This window comes from Canis aureus, chromosome 24 (assembly GCF_053574225.1).
Source record: "Canis aureus isolate CA01 chromosome 24, VMU_Caureus_v.1.0, whole genome shotgun sequence".
Classification (NCBI taxonomy): Eukaryota; Metazoa; Chordata; class Mammalia; order Carnivora; family Canidae; genus Canis; species Canis aureus.
Genome location: NC_135634.1, coordinates 13,394,228 through 13,419,006, shown reverse-complemented (window position 1 = coordinate 13,419,006; position 24,779 = coordinate 13,394,228). Strand labels below are relative to the sequence as shown.

Genomic DNA, 24,779 nt, shown 5'->3' with positions numbered 1-24,779 from the left:
CAATTTGGAGCTAATATCTACTGAAAATATAAAACATGAATTTTACAGCATACCATGGATGAAAACTGATTTAAGAACAACAGTCCAACAGTGAAAGTTGGTGGAAATTCTGAAATGGGCAACATCCATTTGTTCCAGAAATAAAAAAATAAAATAAAAATAAAAAATAAATTTAAAAAAAAAACAACCAGCAAACATAATCTCAGAAGGAGAGTTTAAAGCAATGGATAGCCCATTAAGTCCTCTTTAATTTGTATGCTCTCATCTACAAAATTATCAAGTAAAAAATCAAAAAGTAAAACTATATTTCAAAACATACAAAAGTCAGCAATATCAAATATTAATCATGCTTTTCCATTAAATACTGTTTCCGAGATACAGAAAAATGAAATAAAACTATGAGAAGATAATTTGGAGTATTTATCCTGGAATCAGTTTCATTGAACAAAAGTTTTAAGAAGTCCATTGTGCATCAATTTACTGTCTAAACATAAAAATTTTCAGAAAATATTGATTAAAAAATAATAAACAGTGTAAAGACATCCCAGGTTTGACAAGCAAACATATAAAGACACATATACATAGCTTTCAAAACACAGTAACTTGAGCTCAGTGTTCAGCATAACTTAATTTAAATTTAAAAAATCACTGCACACTTATAAGAAGAGATAGGACAGAGCTTGCTTCTTTCTCTTTCCCATGTGGGGACACAGCAAGAAGGCAGCCATCTGCAAACCAGGAAAAGAGCCTGTATCAGACACTGAAGCTGCCAGCACTTTACTCTTGAATTTCTCAGCCTCCAGAACTGTAAGAAACACAAGTCTATTGTTTAGGCCTCCCAATCTATAGTAGTTTTGTTACAGCAGCCCAAACTAAGAGCATATACAATATATTGAAGAATAAGGTCAAGGGGTGCCTGGGTGGCTCAACTGGTTAAGCGTTCAACTCTTCTGGCTCAGGTCATGATGGCAGAGTCGTGAGACCAGGCACTGCATTTGGGCCCTGCACCCAGCTCCACACTCAGCAGGGAGTCTACTTGAAATTCTCTCCTTTCTCTCCCTGTGCCCCTCCCACATGTATGCTTATGCGTGCTCTCTCTAAAATAAAGAAATCCTAAAAAAAAAAAAAAAAAAAGAATAAGGGTCAAGAAAAATGTACTATTAACTGAAAAAGAAAATAATGTGGCGGATGCCTTGGTGGCTCAGCGGTTGAGCATCTGCCTTTGGCTCAGGGCCTGATCCCGGAGTCCCGGGATAGAGTCCCACATCAGGCTCCCTGCATGGAGCCTGCTTCTCCCTCTGCCTGTGTCTCTGCCTCTCTCTCTGTGTCTCTTATGAATAAATAAATATTTTTTAAAAAGAATATGTATTTTGTGTTTCATGTTTTTGATGAACATTGCTAAAATACAAAAAAAAAAAAAAAAAAAAAATCACCAAGAAAGGATGGCATGTTCAATTACCACATACGTGAATTTTCTTCTAGGACAAAATTCTTGAAGTTTCATACCAATACACACAAAAAGACTGAGAGGACTTGGATCACTCAGCTACATTCTAGCAGAGCTGTATTTGGCATTCTTAAAAGTAGAAGATACTACACAGATCAATAATTTAAGAAAGTAAAGATGTTTAGCCTTTATAGGGAAAACACAAAAAGATGTATTTTTGTGAGCGAATGATTAACTGCTTTTTATCTGAATATGGTGGAAACGAACAAAATCTCTAACACGTGAATCAGATTCAAGAACAACAGCTTATCGCCATATTTTCTCAGTGTCTTCTTACATTTTGGGAAACTAGATATGATCCATGTTTATCTCAATTCATGGGATAATGAACAATGCCAACTGAGTTAAGGAAAGGATTATTTAATGGTGTGTTTAATAACCAATCTCAAAGACCTATCAAATCTTATTTCTGGGGGCATCTTTTGATAACAAATCAAACTAAAAACACCACTCAATTTTATTTCTACAATGATAAAAATGCCTAAATCAAACAAAACCCAGCATTCTACATGCTCCTTAAATCCCACTTAAATTTCTTGAGGTAACATACCACACTAGACAGAATATAGGATCTGGATGTCAGGAAGATGGGACAAGCCATTTTAAGTACTCCGAGCATTCACTATCTCATGTAAAGTGAGGTAATAACATGACTTCAGGGTTTGCTATGCGCATTAGACGAAAAACATTTAGGGGAGAAAAAAGAAGTGAGGCTTAATCAGTACCTATTTTAAAAAGGAGGTGAGTGGAGTTAAAACCACCTACCCTAAGCCAAAAAGTTTTATTATTCTGGCTTTTCTCCTGAAGTATGACCCCGGCAAGCTTTTTGGCTTCCACTCCTTGTATGGCTAAAATGGGGGAAATAACCTGCTCCCTAATTCAGGATAGTATATAAGGATCAAATAGGTTAATATACATAAAAGCATTACAAAAACTACAAATAACACGACGGGGGTGGGGGGGAACCCAACTTCACTCTGGATAGGAAAGCCAAGCAGGCACCAACAAAAAAAAAAAAAAAAAAGGAAGAAAGAAGAAGAAAAAAGAAAAGAAGAAGAAGAAGAAGAAGGAGGAGGAGGAGAAAGAGAAAGAGGAGGAGAAAGAGAAAGAGAAAGAGAAAGAGAAAGAGAAAGAGAAAGAGAAAGAGAAAGAGAAAGAGAAAGAGAAAGAGAAAGAAAAAAGAAAAGAAAAGAAAAGAAAAGAAAAGAAAAGAAAAGAAAAGAAAAGAAAAGAAAAGAAAACAAGTTATCATTTCTCATTTCCTGGCATACAGAATTTGGTCTTTGCAGAACATACTTCCAACATTAATCACACCTCCTATTAAATTACTGTGTGACTATCTCCTCACTAAACTGGTAGTACTTCCTTAAAGACAAGAACATCAACTTTGGTTTTCCAATGGCTAACATCCTTCAGGCTTGGAAGACGCTTGGTCAGTGCTTGATGAAATCTAATATGCTGTATTTACCCTTCCTGTTATGTGAAAATACATTCAGAAGTAGAAGAATTACCATTTTCCTTCCGTAATCTTGTTATGAACTTCTTAGGAGGAATCACCCCAACCTTCTTCTTCTGAGTCGCTATACTATGGAAGAGGTCTGCTAGGCAGGTAAGAAGGTTCTCCTTCTTCCTAGGTTGGCTCTTGTATGCTAGAACTTTTTCCCGAAATGGACGACAAAAATAAAGTGCTTGAAGAACTGAATTACAGTAGCAGGTATTCCCAAACTAGAATAGAAAAAAAAAAAAAATCTTGTTAAATTTGGGGCAACACATTTTCAAGAGAAAGAATTTCCATGTGTATAGTTAAGAAAACAGAAGGAAGGCAGTGAACTTATGATCCTCATAAATTAAAAGTCATCTGAGAGTAGAAATAATTACTCCGACTGCAAATTTGCCATCTTAACATTAAATGGATGCTCTAGGCATTGGCTTCAGGTTAAAACTGAAGGAAAAAATATGTAATAAATTTGGTTGTTATGAAAACTGACTTAAACTATACAGTTTAAACAGTGAGAATAGTTAAGGCTTAGAATTCTGTATAATTTCTTCTTCAATTTCCATTTGCTGCATTTTGGACCCTAAACATTTCATATATTATACATTTTAAAATAGAACTCTCAAAAATTATTTAAAAACCCCCACAAAAGTGAGGTATTCTATCAGATTAAGTGCCATTCAAATATAAAAACAAGGGACCCCTGGGTGACTCAGTCAGTTGAGGGTCTGCCTTCAGCTCAGGTCAAGATCCCAGGGTCCTGGGATGGAGCCCGAATGGGACTTTCCTGCTCAGCAGAATTTGCTCTTCCCTCTACCTCTGATCCTCTTCCCCTGCTCATGCTCTCGAGCTCTCTGTCGAATAAAAAACCTTTTATTAACAGTAACAAACACCAAAAATTAAAAAGTGAAGTAAAATGAGATCCTCTGAACTGTTAAAAATTTTCAATGTGCCAGCATGACCACCACTGAAATGCTGTGATGCCAGTCACATCACTTGTGATCTATTACAAACAGACTTCAGGTGCATTCAATCCTCAACTACTAACCAACTTCCTACTGGCCATGTGATCTGGAGTGTGTAACTACAGCTTCCTGAACTTCAACTTCCTCCTCTTTAATAATGGGGAAAAATAATCTCGCCTTATGAGAAAATACACACATTTTGGCAACATTTATTGTCTTCCTTTTCCCTTCCCATTAATAGATACTGGCTCCCAAAGCCGGCTGATAAAACATCCAAGAGTTGATCGATGAAGACTTGGGGAGACTTTGAAAGTGTAAAAAAAGGAAAGAGGGCAATTTTCACAGCACTACCTGCAATGATGTCACATACTACCTAAAAAGTTAGGCAGAAAAGACTGTTTTAAGAATGGGCAATATAGGGGCACCTGGGTGGCCCTGCTGGTTATGCGCCAGATTCTTAGTTTCTGCTTGGGTGGTGATCTCATCGTCATCTTGGGCCATGGATCAAGCCCCAACTCAGGCTCTGCACTCAGCGCATAAGAGATTCTCTCTCTCTCCCTCTCCCTCTGTCTCTCCACTACCACCTTCCCACTCATATACACACTCTCTAAAAATGAATAAATAAATCTTTTTAAAAAGGGGCAATGTCAAACACATATCCACAGACATGTCCGTGTTTGCTTATATTTAAAAACTAATAAAAATGGTTATTTATGGAGAAAGTGGAGAGGAATCAAGGTACATTTTTAAAAGCATTTGCTTTGCACTGGTTGTTTTTTTTTTTTTTTTTTTAAGTAAGTTAAATCGAAAAGATCTCAGAGGAAAAAAAGAAATTCCTAAAGCTGAAAGGAAACAGAGATCAGCAAAACCTAAATGTTTATCTAGTCCACTGGAGAATTACACAAAAAATTAGTTTGAGCAACTTTAAAACACAGAATTTTTACTATACATGCCTACTGAAACAGTCTGAGAATAAAAAAAGAAATCTTAAATGCATTCAGTAATCACATTGTTAGAACTAATTAATTGACACTGTTATTTTGAAATTACTATATATTTTTGTAGGACAAAGCAAGCAAAGAATTACGTTAATATCCTTAGGAACCCAAACTGTTAATGCAAAAGAAAAAAGACACAATAATTAAGGTAAGAGTAAAAGCCCTATAAACTTAAATTGGAATCTGAAGTATCAGTATAAGCTCATGTCTTTTTATAAGTGTGTGTGTGTTTTCAACTTCTATCCACCAAAAAGACCTAGCAAGCAGCCCCAAATTTCCTGGCACACTGACTGTAATCTCAAAAAACCATTTTCCCACAAAAAGGAACTAGGATGCCTTGCAGATATGGCTACACTAGGTCTGGGACAGGAAATATACAAATGCAGATTAGCCGAAAATACCTCTTTATGTGGATTCAAGAGCCAACTTTCATCAAAAAGAAATACTGTGATTGATAAAAAGCACATCAACTACATAAAAATTTATGAATAATGACTTTTTAAAAACCCTTCATTAGTCTTCACGGAAATTATAAACTAATATATAAAGGGAAAGCGTCAAAGTTTTGTCTTCCTTTTTTTTTGGAGAGCGAGAGAGAGCATGAGCATGGGGTGGGATGGGATGGGTAGGGGCAGAGTGAGAGAATCCCAAGCAGGCCCATATCCAGCGTGGAGCCAGACTTGGGGCTTAATCCCATGATCCTGAAACCATGATCTGAGCCAAAATCAAGAGTCGAATGCTTAACCAACTGAGCTACCCAGACGTCCCTTATCTTGTCTTTCTTATAAGAATAGTATTTCAGAGGGAACTAAATAGTTGATGAAGAAGTACTAGCTTATAGCATAATTCCAGCTAATAAATTCAGAAGAAATGACTGTAAACAATGGATTAGGCAATAATTAATTATCAATGAACACCAAAGCATTAAAGCCTGATCGGGAACTTTTAAAATGACCTGAACACCAGGTGCATTCCAACATCATTAAAAATAAACCACCACACTGTATGTCTCTTGCAGAAATATGTAGCAATTCTTATGAAGTACTCTTGTTTTAAAAAACAAAACTACTAAATTTTAATCAAATGTCTGGACATATCTACCAATTTACAAGAATTCAAGGAACAGAGAAATGAGTTAAACAATACTATAAAAAGGAATAGAACATGAGGCCCAGCGAGGATACCTGATTTTTACATTCATATTGCTGGCCAGAGCCAAGAAGTGGTTCATAAAAACAGATGCTTTAAAGACTTTCCAGAGAAATGCTAAAAAAAAAAGCAGATGATAAGCAGATGATCCACTGATACTATAGATAAATATAACTATGGATACTTTAATAAAGCCTATCCAGGGGCTAAGGTACACCTGCAGTAGAACCTACAATATTACAAAAATTAATCTATCAATTACTCAATATTAGTCTAAAAAATACTAGTATTTGTATCACAGTCTAATGACGCTAATGACTGACTATGCCTCTGTCAATTAAAGAGAAGACTCAATCTCCATAATTTGGACATTTTTTTTTGGAGAATAAGCAATAGGGACTCTAATGACTTACACAGAGTAGGTAAAAACTAAAGATAGCACCTCACAGGACATTAGAAAAATTTATAATAAAGCTTGACCAACTTATAAAAAAAGAAACAAGTGGGATAAGCTAAGGAAACAGGGAGTCTATTACATTGTACAGAATGCTGGAAGGTAGCCTCTCGCTCATCTTCTGAATATAAAACAACAGGTAACATTGTAATTAATTCTTTGAGGTCTTCTCTGATCCTGCACTTATCTTCATCAATCCCATTAAAGAAAAATTAAAGATTGAAACTACTACAACTTCTCCAGAATAAGCAATCACTTCCAATCTTATTCATAACTCTGAAACTTTTCTCTTCAGCTTCTCTGATAGTAATTTACTTTCAAATTCCTAAAACCTAAAAATATATCTTTCTTGTGTGTCGCTTTCATGCAAAAGATTATCTGGAATGATTTCCCCCACATTCTTGTTTACAAATGTTCAATTTCTAAAAAAGACATTGCTTTAGGGTTGAAGTCTACCCTGTATCTTCTCAGCTTTTCTGAAGATCAAAGGTATAACCAGGTTTAAAATCAGGAGAAATAAATTTTAAAAAGCTGCTACCCTCAAGGTCTGACCATTGATTTTTCAGTTGCCTATTGAACACAATGACCTGTGCTGCTTTCTGTAACACCATTTTTTCCTAGTTTTAAAATAAATGCCTCCTCCACAAATATTTATTATATCCTCATCACTAAGATCATTTTTGAGCACACATCCCTAATGTGCTACATTACATAAAGTATACTTTTATAAAATGTAAAATTTATATACATAAAAATATACACTAGATCCAGTTAGCCTTTAAACAATGTGGGAGTTGGGGGAGCTGACTCCTCACAAAGTCAAAAGTCAGCATGTAACTTTCAATTTCCCAAAAACTTTACTAAGACTACTGTTGACCAGAAGCCTTATTAATAACAATCAACACATATTTTGTATCTTATATGTATTATATACTGTATTCTTATAATAAAGTAGGCTAAAGAAAATGCTATTAAATCATGAGAAAAAATATATATAATACTATACTGTATTTATAACCCTACCCAAAATGCATATAGATAGACCTGGGCAGCTCAAACCCATGTTGTTCAACAGTCAACTGTAAAACAAATGTCATGAAGACAAAGTAAATACTTAAAATTTTTATCTTACTTAGATTGATTTTATTTTTACTAAAAATTATTCATATTTGAGAGCAATGAAGATGAGTAGGCCTTCTGGTAAACTGGGGTTATAGATTTTTAATACTCGGATTGATAGTCTGAGAAGCAACTAGAGTACCAGAGAAACTAAGTGCACAGGCTCTGAAACCGACTGTCTAGGTTCAAGTCTGGTTCCGTATCCGGGCTTGAGAAATTACTAAACCACTCTGTTCATTCATCTGCTTCCTCATCTGTAAATGGGGTTTATAATACAGTGCCCACCTTCTAAAATTTTGTAAAGAATTAAATAATCCATATGAAGCACTAACAACAGTTCCCAGGACTTTATCACTGCATTATTATTTTTGAAACCATCTTTTTAAGTCATCTGTCCATTTAGAAAAGTTAGATGAACTGAAATTAAATCATATAATTTATAAATCTACATTGAAATGATAATAGTTTGCAACCGCATAAATGAGTAAGAGCTGGTTATACTGTCAACTCTCTGGTGCTACAGAACTTGAAGTACCATAAGACCACTTCACACAGAGTATGGATACCAGTATCACACATTTATTAAGAATTAGGAAGGCTGGGGCATCTGGATGGCTCAGTGGGTTGAGCGTCTGACTCTTGATTTTGACTCTGATCATAATCTCCGGATGGAGATCCCAGGGGATGGATAGGGCCGTACACTCAGCAGGGAGTCTGCTTGAGATTCCCTCCGTCTCCCTCTGTCCCCCCAACCCACTGCTCGTGCTTTCTCTCTATAAAATGAGTAAATAAATCTTTTTAAAAAAGAATTTCTAAGGCTTATCTCTCATTTTTAGTTAAAAATAAACAATAACAACTCTGTATTTCTCCCCATACTCTAATTTGTTCATCCTACATACATCATTTGGAGACTACAAGTGTTTACCAACATTATGTTAACAGTATTGCCTTCAAAAGATGTTGTAAAATGTTTAAACGCTCCACTGTCTGCTATGCTGATAATGATGATGCCTGTCCTGTGGACATTCCCTTCTAAGGGAAGACCCTCTTCTTCCCCTACCACAGTATGTTTAGTGGCCCTGTTTTTTAACACTATACCCCACATTCCCCTACCCACCATTCTCACTACAACCAAGTGGACCTAATCTAAAAGTGCCCTTCCATATACTTCATATACTCCACAGTCCCATCATTCCTTATAGAAAGTGAGTTCTCTACATAAATTCTATAGGCTTGTCAATCACAGAACCTTTTATAGACCCTGCCACAAGGTCGGAGCACTTGATCCAACCTCAGCAGAGTACTTGGGACAGACTTCTTTTGTAAGGTCTAATATGAACATTCTCTGGGATCGCTGATAATACAACCCTCAAGCAGCCTATGGCCATCAGGTGGAGAGAAACTAAATGAGAATGAATCAACACAAATGAAAACAGAACCAAGAGACATATAATCAACTTTATAACCCACAAATAGAGAGAAAGTTTTGTTTTTATTTGTCTCTCTCTCCTTCATAATAGCTCCTATTCCCTGAATCCAGAATTCTACCCAATGAGACTACTAGCAATTCAGGTTTAAAAGCCTTTTGAAAGATGGTCTAGAAACACAACTGTTATTTTATAACAGATTTTAGGAAAAAGCACATTCCACAGTGTAGCCTCAAAAATAGATTTATTGAGGCCACATATCTGTTGGCACCTACTATATTAGAAAACTATACAGAACCATATAATAAAACAAAGGGGAAAGGCCATTAAAAAAATGCAGGCTGCACAAAAGGTAGGAAAGAGATACTAACTGAAATCACTCCTTTTCTCTCAACTTTACTAAAATAAGTACTCACTAGTTACAAGATATAAGGGGAAAAGGGCAACCTGGTTCATCAGATTAAACCAATTCATTTTCAAAGAATTTAGCTGACCCTATAAAGAGCTGACATTTAAGTAGGATATTCTGCTGCAAGAGAAAGCTTCCAAAAGGCTCCCTTACCTACTTGAGACAGCTGTTGAACCCCAAACCACACTAGTATTTCTCCTCTTTGCTTTTCAATAACATTAGAAATATTAAAGCATTCACAAGAGTTAAACCAATAGAAAACTTGCATTCTGTATTACTCAAAGTACAGTGACAGACATGAGAACCATTGAGAGTGAACGGCCATAAAAACTATCATTTGTGAAAATATTCTAAGAAAAAGATAGCTACAACTAAAAATAATGGAAAATAGCTTGTATTAACAATGTTGAGAGTAACCTCTATGCTGAATTTTCTGCTTGTTAATCAAACTGTGGTCTTCTTCTGTCCATTTAAAAAAAAAAAAAAAAAAAAAAAAGGCTGATTTTCTAACTGCCCAAATACATGTATTATTTCCCAAAGGCAAGTGATAGTGAATGACTATGCCACATTCCAGTCACAAAAAGGGTCCAGACAGGCAGGTCTAATAGGAACTCTCCTAAGTGTAAGCTTTTTGTTAAAAGCAATTAAAATGAACTTTGGAAATGCACACTTAGCTAAGAACAGACTGATAAGAAGAAAATACATCTGTGCCTCACTTAACAAAATCCAATGCTGGAAAAGGTAAACCATAGAGCTTCTTAAGCAGTTACATTCCAGTGTTGTTTCAATAATCATTACCTGACAGGTACAGAGAGGGGGAAAAAATGTTAAAATGTTCATCTCTGAATTGAGGGTACTTAGTACCCTCAAAGCTCCACCCTTCACTTTTTAAGAGACTCCTATAAATAGTGTGATAACTCCATAAATTTTTTTAAAAAGGAAGAAAGGTGAAGGGAAACAAAGAGAGAGAGTGATGATATTTTAAGAGCTGAAAAATAAGACCTATAGAAAAAGGTTAACAGTACAGAAACCAGCTACAAGGTAGCCTGAAAGTCTAAATCACAGAAAAAGTTAATCACTATACTATGCTCAGCTGCATGTACACTCTGACCACCAATTAATTTCTCAATATAATTCAGTTGTTCATCAATCTATCATATCTGGAGCCCTGGCTACCTTAGAGATCTCAATTCTTCATCATAATAACTAGGCACAGAGATCAGAAACTACATTTCTACCTACCAAATGAGTCTCTGGAAGGGATAAAGACAAAGCTTCCTCTAATGGTCTCTTATTAACTTCACTCCCTCCCGCTTCTCTTGGGTTTTACTAAATCTCAGTCAGCTTCAGGGAGAAGCACAAATACTACCCTATTAATTTGGATTGATCCATGGGGAGTAATAAAAATAAAACCTTCTTAGAAATCTTTTTTTTTTTTTTTAACACAATTGGCACTGGTATCCTGAAAGTGATATATCAGAGAAAAAAAATAACGTAACAGCAGGAAAAAATAGACTTTTAGAACTCATTTTATAATAAGATTTTCTCTAGCATGTTGTTTTAGTTGTTCTGAAGGTCAAACAACAACCTTCAATATATAAAATACTCCAGTGCTGAAGAAAATGGACTCTTCTGAGACACTATCAACGAGCACACCCTTCCTACAATTCAAGACACACATTAGCTTTAGAGCATGAACCAAAGTAAGGGTGGGAGTCACAGGGAAGTAGTTTATGAGAGTGAAGCAGCTGGGGTTTGGCCACTGCCAGAAGTTACACAAGGCTTCTGATCACTAGACAACTGGGTACGTAAGTATAAACATTTTAAATATCTGAGGTAGAGGTCAGATCGTGTTAAGCAAGGGAAATTAAAGATATTCAATTAACTCCCCTTCTCCCCACAAAACACCAATGATAGTGAAAGAATAAATTAAGCAAAAATTAAAAGGCAAAAAAAATGGGGGGTAGGGGTAGAGGAGTACACCTAAAAAACACAGGTATGGCTGTCAAGCCTTTAAAAGGGTCATTTAGACACCTAGATATGTAACCTTTCTTTCAACCGCAGGTTTAGTTTCCCAGAAGCTGCACCTGCAAGGGAGAGTGTGATTCAAGAGCCCTTGAGGACAGCATCAAGGCATGGAACAGAGAACAGAGGGCTCAACAAAACTCTGAACCAAGCCACCCCAAGACTGAAACTGAAGAAGCCTACCCTCTTCCCCCACTTCTGGCACCAAGTAACAGTCCCAGAGGAGATGCTCCCGCCACTGCTTTTGGAGGGTGGTGGGGGAGGAGGTGAAACTATTACTAAAGCCTGCTGCCAAGGACATGGAAAAATAAAGCAATGGTTAATTCCATACCGGGAGAATGGGCAGGGATGGTGGTAGGAGAGAGTTTCTTACCTACCATAACAGGAAGTTAGGAGACTGTTTTTAATAGCAGCATAGCCACTTTATTTAGAATGTAGGGGTAGATTCCAGGAAAAATAGCCAGCAGAGGAATGCAGCCTCCTCTGAGGAGGGGCACTGTGGATTCTGTTACAAGCTTCATACTCCCAAGCTGACTTCCAGGGCAAGGGGAAACACCCATATCACTTAAACCACTTTCCTCAAATCGCACAAGAAATCCATCTCATACGTCACAATCTCATACGTCGCAAGTAACACACTGGTGTGTTCAATGGAACTTAGTCACCTGTATTATCACCTCTCTATATGTGGTTTAAAACCCTCACCATGGATCTACCTAACAGCACAGTACAACATAGATCTATGGTGTGCACCAATGATTCAGAAAAGAGTTAAAAATTCTAAAGAAAGTTCTTTCAAAGTTTAAATGATGTATAATTACTAGAACTACCTCCACAAGGACTGGGGATGTATCTTTTTCCTAAATTTTGCACTCATATATCTATACTAGTTGAACAATGCCAGAAGTGGATAAATACAGACACATAAAGGCATTTATAAAAGTTTATTTATTATACTTGTACATTCGGATCACTTACATTTAGACATTTACAGAATTCTCAAAGATTTAGGAGATCATTTGGTACAAGCCATACAAAATTTTGGCTATGAAAAATTCTAACACAAAATAGGAAAAATCAGGCTGTCAGGTCAGAAACTGTTCTAAAGCTCTTAAGACCTCAGGCAACTTTGTTTCCCTTCCATTGAAAAGAGAATTTCAAAACAAGTTTCTTGACATTAAGTCTACTGATACAAATACACAATACTCTTAAAAACTCTTTCCAGTGATACTGGTGAAGGCTAAATACCAATTGATACTTACATTGACTAATCCAAAATAGTGCTCATTGACTGGAAACTGTTCTGGACCAATCTCTTTCTCTAATGCCGAGGCATTGGCGCCCTATAAAATAAAATAAAAAATAAAAAAAAACAAATTTTAGTATTTGTAGTGTTTCCATAAAATTTTCAGTTACATAGGCATTATAGAGACATCCTTTAAAAAACTATGTTTCCTCTAACTCCCTAACGTTACTGAAAGAAAAAAAAAAAGGATGACAGTGAAGAACAAAGGATTTTTTTTTTAAGATTTTATTTATTCATGAGAGAGAGAGAGAGACAGACAGACAGACACACAGGCAGAGGGAGAAGCAGGCTCCATGCAGGGAGCCTGACATGGGACTCGATCCCGATCCAGGTCTCCAGGATCACACCCCGGGGCTGAAGGCGGCGCTAAACCACTGGGCCACTTGGGCTGCCCAAGAACAAAGGATTTTAATAATATGACTAAAAACTAGTTCACAAGAATTTCCTCAGGAAACCAAAGCATGGATGGAGAAATTATATCTATAATGTGTTACTTTTTTCCTAGGTAATGGATTAAAACTGCTGCTGCATCATGTACTGTAACAGGAGAGCTGAAACCAAGAATGTAGATATTCAGTGACTAAACAATTCTCTGGAGGTATATGCCTGAAAAATCCCCATATGGAACCCAACGTGCCAAGAATGTTGTGTGAGGTAGCACTGACGACTGCATGGCTGACAACCATCTAGAGTCTGTGTTTTATACACAACAACATACTATGCAGAGTCAGCATAATGAAATTAGATTTACATACAAAAGCATGACTACTTCTCAAAAACATGTTAAAAAAAAAAGAAAAAAATGAGATTAACCACATATGTTAAAAAAAAAGCACACGGCAAATGGGCTGAAGAATGTACATTAAGCGTACTTGAGTGCATGCTGAAAGAGGCCTGGGACATGAAACTGCGAGTGAAGGACAAAAAAGGAAAAAACTAAAATGAAGCCGAACGAAAGAAGGGCCTTGCCCAGAAAACAAATCGTGTGTCCTGGTCTCGGGAATACAATTGACTCAACTCTCTGCACTGAGGTTTGAAAATAAAGTGAAGGCTGGGGGCAGGCGTGAGGGTGGGGTGCCCCCATGCACTGGCACATGACACTAAATGGTCTCTAAACACAGCTAGAAAGGAAAATGACACAACTCTGAAAACATGAGAATTCTAGATGTGTTTACTTGAAAATTCCCAAGAAAACATATCACCAGATACATAAAACTGATATGGTATTACTCACAACATACCTCAAAACCACTCTGCAGAGTTATACACAAGACAACACGCACACTATGCCTCTCCAAGTCACCGACATGAGGTTCACACCACCTCCGTGCTCAGCCCACTCCTGTTGTTTCCTGACTGAGCTCCACTCCTGGACTTGGGAAGCCCAACCTTTGTTAGACAACATATCCTCAATTTCCTGATTATAAGTACTGATTAAAGGGACCTGGTGGATTGGTGGCCCAATTCTACCAAAACAAGATATTTCCTCTAATGTCCTCCAGCCATCCAGCATGTGTATATAAACATGATACTGCCTTTATTTTTAATTTCAGACTTATTTTAGGTTTTTTACAAAACCTTGATATAACTGCTAATATTTATACCTAATTTGGCCTTCCGCCGTTTTATACCAACATCAAATTCAATTATTATAGTGACTTCAAGATCTACTGGAGAAATCTGTCTTGGTGGGAACATGGCAAGCCCCACTTCCCATCCCTGCCACCTCAAGTTATCATGTCACAAAATTTTCTCCCATACATTGAAAGGTATCAATGAACTCCAATGTTTACCACCTACTATAAGGATTCAAACAGATATTAGTTTATTCAAATAAGTATTACCCCTTCCCCACAACAGGGAAGAGGATGAGGGAGGGAATGGGGGAGGAGGAAGAGAAAGAAAATACAACCTTATTACATCTATTTATGTGGAACAGTAAGATTCCAATACACATAACTCAGGAAAGTATTTCTGGCTTTTAGGATGAACAGAGTAACATGTGAATATTCTCTCTCTAGTATAATACCAAACATACCACAGACCATGTATTCTGTCCATCCCAGAGGACCCAATTAGCCCCCTATACATCATATACTTTCATGCACTGTTTAGATCCTCTAGCTGCCCTGCATCCTCAAGGTAATTTGACTATGGATCAAATTATTAGCTTCTCTGCACCTCAGTTTCCTAACTGTAAAAGGAAAATATCACCAAATACTCCATAGGATAGGTACAAATGAATGGAATGAATGGAATTTAAACCTCTGTAAAAGCATCTGGCACTGCCTGTTACATAAGCTAAACAGGTGTCCCATGAATGTTGGTTCCCTTCTCAAAAGTCTGAAGGAGAAATGAGATAGCCATCACCAAAAAAACTGATCTCCTCACTCTGGGCAATTCCACCAAGCGGCCCAGTACAGTCAAGTCACTGTACTCCCCAAAAGGCTAACAATAAAGCGAAACCACAATCCAATCAGAGGTGTGGGAAGACTTCACTCTGAAGTGTGATAAAATGGAAACTGCCACAAACCCTATTCATTTAACCCTTCTGATTTAAGAAGCTTCATTTGCAAAATAAAAGGGTCAATCTCCTCACTGATTTTCAAAAACCCAAGCTCCAAGTTTATGTGTTGGGTTTTCAAGTAATCCTTTGCCTAAATTAAGGTTTTCACAGTTACATATGTTTAGAAAATTAAGACTCGGTAATTTTTGAAGTCTCTTCTAATTCAACATTTTAACATTACCAATCACTTTCACCAATATTTCTGAGGACATTTACTATATAACACAAAACTCCATGGAAGTCCAAATCAAACAATTAATGCCCAAAACACAATTCAACAGGGAGAGATTATAGCAATAGATGGAGTAAGGATAGCAGCTCCAAACAGAAAGTACAAAGAGAGAATGGAATTTACTTTAGGACCATTCTAAATTAAAGTACAGCATAGTAACATATACCTTACCATGATAATGATGCTGTATAGCAGACTCTGTGAATGTGCAGGAGGATATTTCCTATGGCATGAATTCAAGATTTTCAGCAGAAACAATCGAAGTGCATCTCTACTTCTGGCTGAATGCTAACTACAAAGGCAAAGAGCAACTACGGAATTCAGTTTCTGATGACTGGTTTTCAACGCTAGAGTTAGATATAGCTGGGGAAAAACAGCCATCAAGCCAAAAGTTGGCTGTATAATTTTTAGTATCTTTACAAGAGTTCTCAATGTCATCCCTTGAAGATTTGGTTGAAGGCTGACAAACTCTATCATGTCAAATAAGGGACAACCAAGCACTCTTCAAATTTAAATTGACCCCAATATCCGATAGTAATGGCTCTGAACAATTCTCCATCTCTACACTTGAGAAATATGATCCTACTACAATTAACAGGGGTTATTAAATCAGTGATTTTTTTACCAGGATAAAGGAAAGAAATGGTGGCATGCTCAGGTAAGAATTTCTGCTCCAAAGCTTTGATAGGTATCAGAATTCAACTGTGTTGTAGGAGTATGTGACACAGGGAGAAGGAAGAAGACACTCTTTTTTAATTGTTCTGTCTCTATTTTTATAACTTACACAAAAGATTATTTAGACTCAGTATCTATTACTAGAGAATTCATCTTAAAGAAGCAATTAGGTATTCATGACTCTCTTGATGAAAACAAGATGGATGAATTTTAATATTAAAAAAATAGTAATTGATGGAGCTAGTGAGAAAATGAGGAATCTGCAGAAAACAAAAACCAAAATGATGGGAGCACACTGGGAGATATGGCAATGCCAAAGAGGTTTCATTTCACACTGAGGGTATTTGTCAACATGAGTGACCTTTACACTCTTTTCTGGCAGCTGAATGAAATGGAGTGCAGGGAACGAAAACAAGACGAAAGGAAGGCCAACAGAAGACCTGAGCTAGCTTGAAAAAAGACCTGGATCTTCATGTCAGGGTGAGCAAGAAATAATCCTGTACCACAGAGGAGGCAGCAAGGAAACATGCCTGACATGTCCTTGGCACTGAGGATGGAGGATAGCTTCCAAAAATTCATAACCCCAAGTTGACCCTCATGAAAAACTATAACCCAAATCCATGCAAGCTGTATCATCCTAAACAAAACCGCCCAAGCAGATAATGTAATTCAAAGAGACCCTGAGTTGATGGTGCCCTCTTTACCCCACAACTAGCAGAATTACAAACTAGCTCTGGAAGTTGAAATTAATCCACCCCACCAAAAATTCCCACAAATAAAACTCCAACAGATTTGAGTTCACAATCAAAACTCATATACACACACACACAAAACAATAGGAAAATAAAGCACTATGAATAAAAGCCAGCAGAAGACGACAGTAGAATTGGACTCTCAAGATATTAAATATCAGAATTATTTAAGACACAATATAAAACAAATGTGCTGGAATCCCTGGATGGCTCAGCGGTTTAGCACCTGCCTTCGGCCCAGGGTGTGATCCTGGAGTCCCGGGATCGAGTCCCACATCGGGCTCCCTACATGGAGCCTGCTTCTCCCTCTGCCTGTGTCTTTGCCTCTCTCTCTCTGCGTCTCTCATGAATAAATAAATAAAATCTTTTAACAACAACAACAAAAAACAAATGTGCCAAGAAACAACAATTGCTTGATCATAAGAACAAAGAGAAGACTCTAAAGCCTAAGCAGATTTTTAAAAAGAACCAAATCAAACTTCTAAATATAAACATTATAATAATTGAAACTAAAAACTCAATGATAACTATGGAAGGCAGTAACAAAAATTAGAAGCTGGGAAGAAGTAGGGATGAAAGAGCAAAGCACAGAGGATTTTTAGGGCAGTGACAATATTCTCTAAAATACTAAAATGATTGTTCAGAATGTATACCGACAGTAAACAATAACACAAACTATGGACTTTAGGTGATCATGATGTTTCAAGGTAGTTCATCGGTTACGACAAATATACCAGTCTGGTGGGGGATGCTGATAATAAGGGAAGCTATTTATGCACACATAGGGGCAGGGCTATACAGGAAATCGCTGCACTACCTCTCAAAAAGAAAGAGTCTTAGTAAGATAAATTAATTGAGTCAGAAAAAAGAAAAAACTCAATGGCTGTGCCTAAGAAACAAGATTCATAGTGGGTAATACTTAATAAGTATATACAACCCTGAGATCAAGACCTGAGCTCAGATCAAGAGTTGGACGCTTAACTGACTGAGCCACCCAGGCACCCCTAGGTAGTATTTTTTAGTCAATATAATGCTAGTAATTCAAACTGACATTTTATTAAAAATAGGAAATGTTTTACGGAAAATATTTCATGGAAGAATGAGTCAGTTGTGGAGCTGCTGTAGTGAGACCACGGTACACTATTATGGCACTGACCTAGCAAAGCTACAGACGTAAGTCTGGTCCTGGCCTTGCCACTAACTAGGTGTAACAACTTGAGGCAAAATGCATCTCTCTCTGGACCTCGGTTATCTCGGATGTAAGACCTCAAAATCTATAGTACTTCCCATCCCCACATGTCTAGTAATGTGTGAATCTATTGGTTCTTGTGATCTCATTAAGACATTAAGGAAAAACAGGTGGATAATCTATTAAAGGTCAAACATTAAATTCTGAATAAAAGGACATATTATCACATCCTCAGAAACACTCATCCAATCCAAGAATTTGCAAGCCATGAAGTGCCTCCTTAAACCTACCTACTATGAATTCTTAGAAAGTACAGCAACTTTCTTTTTCATGACAAAAAAATAACCATCCAAGTGAAAGAAGAGTAAGCTGAAACTATAAGGATGCCTTTGATCTATCATTTTGAAGATACCATCTGCAAACAGGAAAAAAAGAAAATAACCCAGGGGAAGGCTGCTTCTGATTAAATCATTTTATATGGTCAATCATGGAAGCCATGCCTGACAGCCCTCCATTCTGCCTTTATGAGGAAGACAGACAACGCAATACATTTGAGCAAGAATAAAACATGGTAAATTGTAAAAGGATGAATATCTACTACCTAGAAAATATACTTATCAAGAATGTCTTTTTATACTAGACAACTGTAGTGAACTATTAGTTCCCAGACTTGTTTAAAACAAATATGATAAAATACATTTTTCCCCACTCTCATATTTCAAATCATATCTACAATCCAGTGTTTACCATTCCAAGTGTAACACTGAAGGGTCACACCAGGTCAGTACCCAAAGGAGAACTGCCAAAACAGGCAGGAAAGGCTTCCCGAAAAGGAGACAATCAAGTGACCTTGGGAAACTAAGAAAGTTCTGGAGGAACAGGAAGAGCCCATGTGAGGATATGAACACAAGAGAGACGAAGGGTATCTGAGCAGTGAAAGGATGAATTCAAAGTACAGAAAATACAAGAAGCATGAATCTTAAACAAGAGAATGAAGAACAGGAAGGCTGGAAGCCCACACCTGCTCTCCTGGCAGACAGCATGGCCCTGAAACTGCATCAGAGACAACAAAAATGTGTATAAAAAATCATTCCTACAGGCATCATAAAAATCATCTCAAAGCAGTAGTCCTTTATAAAAGGTGAAATTCACCAACATTCTGAATACCTACCTTCTACCTAACCCTGCACAAAAAGTTATAGAACATGATTGCCAAATTGTAATACCCACTTAGTGGATAGTGAGATTAATGTGGTGGATTTAACCATTTGCTTTTTAAGTAAAACAGAAAAGATCATGGTATGTCTCCTTACAAGTAAACAACAGTTTGCAAAACTTTCGTTCCAATAATTAAGTATGTGTGTATTAGGTCTAACTGCAAAATCTATTTTCATTGTAAGTTTAAATCAAAAATGTTTTGATATATACAATGCTACCAAAGATTTAAAGGGGTAAGACAAAATTGCAAAGTCATAATCCAATTGGGAAGTAAAAATTGGTTTTTCATGATGACATACACGTAGAAAACTATTATAAATAAATTGAAAGTTACAGAGGAGAAAGTAAATGTCAAACTATGCTAGTATATTGCACATACTATAGGATATTAGGACAGGAACAACTATGAGAGCTGAGGAATTTGGGAAAGCCTTCATAAACAGATGCAACTAAAAAAGCAGTCTTGAATTTTTCTTCAGAGCTATTTCATTATAGCTTTACATGCTGGTAAAATGAGAGCCCTTAACCACTCCAACTGTGGGCTACACAGTGGACAGAGTAATGGACTGTAATTAGGAAGCCTGTGTTCCTGTTCTGGTTCTAATAGGAGTTAACCACAGTGTCATCTTCCAAAATCACTCCACCTTGCTTTTCTCATCAGCACTGTAAGAGAGACCAGACTTATCTGGTCTATCCCAAATTTAAAACACTGTAATTCTAAGATAGCAACAACATAGAGTCACAATCAAAGTGTGAACTTAGAACAAAATATTTCACCCCTTCATGCTCCAATTTCCAAATCTGCAAAATAAGGCAGGTAATATCCTTATGGCCTGTTTCTAAAAACTGTATAGAAGATTTAGAACAATGTCTGGCAGAGTAGGCACTAAACAAATAGTTCTTTTACCCCTTCTTACTCCCACCTTCAGATCAACACCCCCAAAAGACTGAAATTGTCAAAGTAACTAAGAAAGTATTTGGAGGTTCCGCACTGATATACAGTCATTCTAAGAATCTTGGTCTAGGACTGCTAAGTAACCTCTGGTTTTAATTCGGCCATCAAAGTTAAAATGTGCTCCACATAAAGTACAAAGGATTCTTATGGTTGAACCAGACTTAATAGTAGCACAGCACCATCAAAGCATATTACAAAGGGCTGCAAGTGCTGTCTGAGAATCCGAGATCAGCACAAAGCAAAGCCACCCTTGGTAAGACAGCATATGGTACAAATAATATAAAGAAGGAGGTACGGTCTCCAACATGAATGGAGAACTCAAAACGCCTTCCTATCTCTGAACTACTATATAACCAATTATCAACCTCTGGAAATCAATCACATTCCTGAAAGGCCCTGGCCTCTGTTACCATCACAGGGCTTCTGATAGCCATTTGTGTAAGTTCCACGGAGATAGAGAAACCATATAAACTTATTTTCCAATGGTGTATGTGTACATGTTCATATGTACATCCCATCTCCCCTCCATCCTCCATACCACCGCAAAAATCTTCAACCCAATAGGGAAGGCTTCTGGCAAGTTTTCAAAGTTTTCGAGAACATAATTCTTTTCAGAAGAAATTAAAGTAGCTTACTTTCTTCTTCAGCTACTACCATAGAAGCACATATGTAAAATGTTACACACGTAAAATTCCCCATGTAAGCAATTAGGGAAAATTCAATTCTACGATTAATCACTGGCCAAATAATTGCAAATTTAAATTTACTCAGAACTACACTTAATTAATCCTTTTCATCTAACAGTATTACATACACAAACATATCATGTAAGAAACAGAAACTAACCAAGTTACATATCTCAATCATTATTACAATTCAATGATAAATGACCAAACCAAAAACATTAGACATATAATTTTAACCTCCAGTTTACATACCTGTTAGAACCTCAATGTTCCTGTTAGACATGTTAAAAGGTATGATCTTTGTATGATTTAATCTAATACCTTCAGTGAAAAGTTTAGTTATATAATTCACAGCCAAATGTGTTATTTGTAGAGAATATTTACATGCAGAGAATAAAAGATTCAGATTCACTTTCAAATCTTTTAATCAGTCAAGGAACGAGAAAGTAAGAACACTAACTTGGTGCCAACAACAACAAAAAACTCCCACGTTTTTAATCTGTAAATGTTCACGAGACAATGAGTTACTGAAAACTCTCATTAATTCAACTCTGTCAAAAAGTAATAGTGTTGATACTAGGCTTAGAAAGAATTACTCTGCCAAGCCTTCACATTTAGTTTAACAATAACATCAAAAAGAAAATTCTGAAATATAACCAAACGTAGCATGATGACATACTTAATTTGAGTGAGTCCACGGAATTTGACAAATCCCACCCATATCAATACCAAAAAATTTACTAAGAAATTTATAAAACACTCTCATGGACAGTTACACATTTAAAACATAACTATTTTGGAACTCCCTTACTAGCACCTTACCTACAAACAAAAAAAGCTTCAGATTTGGTTTTTGCAGCATCTCTGCAGAGATTCACCTACTCTGGTGAACAAATAACAAGAAATGTGTCATTGTCTTAAGCTCCTTCTACTATATACTATAGAGTCTCTCCCATTCCTGTGAAGAAAATCACTATATAGATACAAGGTATTATTAAGTTGAAGCGAAATCAAAAGTACTTTCTAAGTTACTCTATTACTACAACAACAGAGTTCATACTCTCCAGATTCCAAAGGCAAACTGTATTCCTGTTCACCCTAATAAAAAGTAAGAATATGAAACTGAAATAGTTTTGTCAAACACAAAAAGGAACTGACTGCAGCTGGCACCATGTGCAGTCATGTCCAAAACATAACCATGGGTGGGGTGATGTCGCAGAAAACTGAGCTAGGGGTCAGTGCCTCCAATGAAACCATTAAGCTGGAAAAACCATCAGAATCAACTATTTCAGAAAACTTAGACCAACCACGGGAGTGGCTGACGAAGACAGAGGCTGCCCAACCCAGGTAAGAGAGCAAAGTGCCCAATCCAGCTACCAGCTCCTGTCCCTTTACCCCACAGCACAGGTAGGCACAAGGCCCATGTGCCTGGAGCACTGGCTGGTGTCAGGGTAGGCCATGGAGACCTTGCCCTCCTAACATTGGAGTTGTATATGTTGTCACACTGGGGGTAGCCTGGGGAAACAGCACAGACACCTGCATTTGTTTCCACCCTCTAGGGGTACATGAACTTCCCTTTCTGGGTTTTTTGGGTGGTAGCAGGGGAGACCTAGACATTTAAGTAAATCTCTGTCAGCTCACAAGCTGACCACAGATAACGTAAAAGAAACAGCAGTAACCACACACAACAAAGAATACAGTTTGCAAAGTTATTTTGGAAAAGTCACCACACAAACAGATGACTGCAATCCTCAACAGCAATCACTGAGAAAAGGAAAATCTGATTCCCAGAGTCACCACACTGTAATATTCAAATGGTCCAGTTCTCAACAGTAAGTTACAAAACATACAAAGAAACAGAAAACCACAGCATTCTGGGGGGAGAAAAAGAACTTGACAAAAACTATCCCTGAAGAATGCTAGACATCAGAATTACTAAGGCGTTAAATCAATAGTCTTAAATATGTTCAAAGAACTAAAGGATACCGAGAATGCTGTATGAATAAATAGGCAATGCCAATAAAGAGATTATAATAAAAATGAAACCAAATAGAACATCTGGAATTAAGTATAACAGCTGATGAAAGAAATTCACTAGAGGGATCCAATGGCAGATTTGAGCAGGCAGGACAAGTAATCAGCAAACTTGAATATAAGGAAACTAAAATTATCCAGGCTGAAGAGCACAATGAAAAAACAGAAAAATGAACTGAGGGACCAATGGAACACCATCAAACATACAAAATATGTATCAGGAGAATTCCCAAAGGAGGAGGATAAAAGGAGCAAGCAGGGGAACAAAATCTTAAGAAATAATGGCCTCAAACTTCCCAAATTTGATGAAAGACTTGAATCTACATATCCAAGGAATTCAACAAATTTCAAGCTGGAAAATCTCAAAAAAGATCCACACAATATAATCAAACTGGCAAGGGACAAAGATAGAAAAATCTTGAAATCAGCAAGACAGAAATAACTCATCACAGGAATCCACAGTAAAGATTAAGAGCTTCTTTGCCATCAGAAATCATAGATGCCAGAAGAGAGAGGGACGATAGGTTTAAAGTGCTGAAAAAGAAAAAGTGTCGAACAATTCTGTAACTGCAGACTGTCTTTAAAGAATGAAGAATTAGGATATTCCATGACAGGCTTTGTGGGATTCATTCATTACTAGTAGCCTGACCTCTAATACTAAAAGGAATCCTTCAGGCTAAGATGAAAAAAATACTAGGCAATCACTCCAAGCCATGTAAAGAAATAAAGAACAGGTAAATACAATAGCCAGTATTACTGTACTTTTGCTTTTTAACTCCCTTTTTCTTCTGAAAACACAAACACATTAAATAAATATAGATCTGTATTAATAGGTACACAACGTATAGGTGGAGGGAGGGACGACTGGGTGGCTCAGTGGTTGAATGTCTTCTCTCAGCTTGGGTTGTGATCCAGGGAACCTGAGATCAAGTCCCGCATCGGGCTCCCCACAGGGAGCCAGCTTCTCCCTCTGCCTATGTCTCTGCCTTTCTCTCTGTGTCTCTCATGAATAAATAAATATGATCTTTTTAAAAAATAAATAAAAATAAAGGTGGAGGGATAGGAAGGTACAGGCACAGAATGTTTGTGTGCTATGGAAACTGAGTTCGTATTCCAACTAGGTTGTTATAAATTTAAGATGCTAATTGTAATATTCAAAAAAACTTAAAGAAAATAAGGGAATCAAAATGGTACATTAGAAGCAAGTAAATACCAAAAAGGCACTAATGGAGGAATTAAACAACAAAACAAACACACAGAAAACAAATACCTAAATGCAGAAGTCCTTCCTTATCAATAATTACTTTTCAATGTAAATGGCTTTAGCTCTCTTATCTAGTAGAGATGGCAGAACAGATAAAAATATGATCTAACTATAGGATGTCTACAACAGATTCATTTTAGATAAGCAGACACGAAGAGACTGAAAGTAAAAGGATGTAAAAATATATTCTAAGCAAATAGTAACTAAAAGAGGGCTGGGGGAAGGAAGCTATCATTATCAAACAAGATAGATTTTTAAGTCAAAAAAAGTTATGTGGGGGGGGGGCGTCTGGAAGGTTCAGTTGTTTGGGTGTCTGTCTTCGGCTCAGGTCATGAACCTGGGGTCCTGGGGTCA

General features: G+C 36.9%; 1 protein-coding gene across 4 annotated transcripts in view; it reads right to left on the bottom strand.

Annotated features, from left to right (window-relative positions):
• USP12 (ubiquitin specific peptidase 12) overlaps positions 1-24,779 on the bottom strand; it is an 88,111-nt gene that overhangs the window by 27,490 nt on the left and 35,842 nt on the right. For 2 of the 4 annotated variants that reach the window (XM_077868299.1, XM_077868300.1), the window contains exons 2-3: positions 12,811-12,891; positions 3,019-3,232 (exon numbers count right to left, since the gene is read on the bottom strand). In XM_077868299.1, coding sequence (XP_077724425.1) covers positions 3,019-3,232; positions 12,811-12,891 — 295 coding nt within the window. Of the gene's footprint in view, positions 1-3,018; positions 3,233-12,810; positions 12,892-15,823; positions 15,843-24,779 lie in introns of those variants that run through there. The other 2 variants (XM_077868301.1, XM_077868302.1) reach the window with 2 other exon arrangements.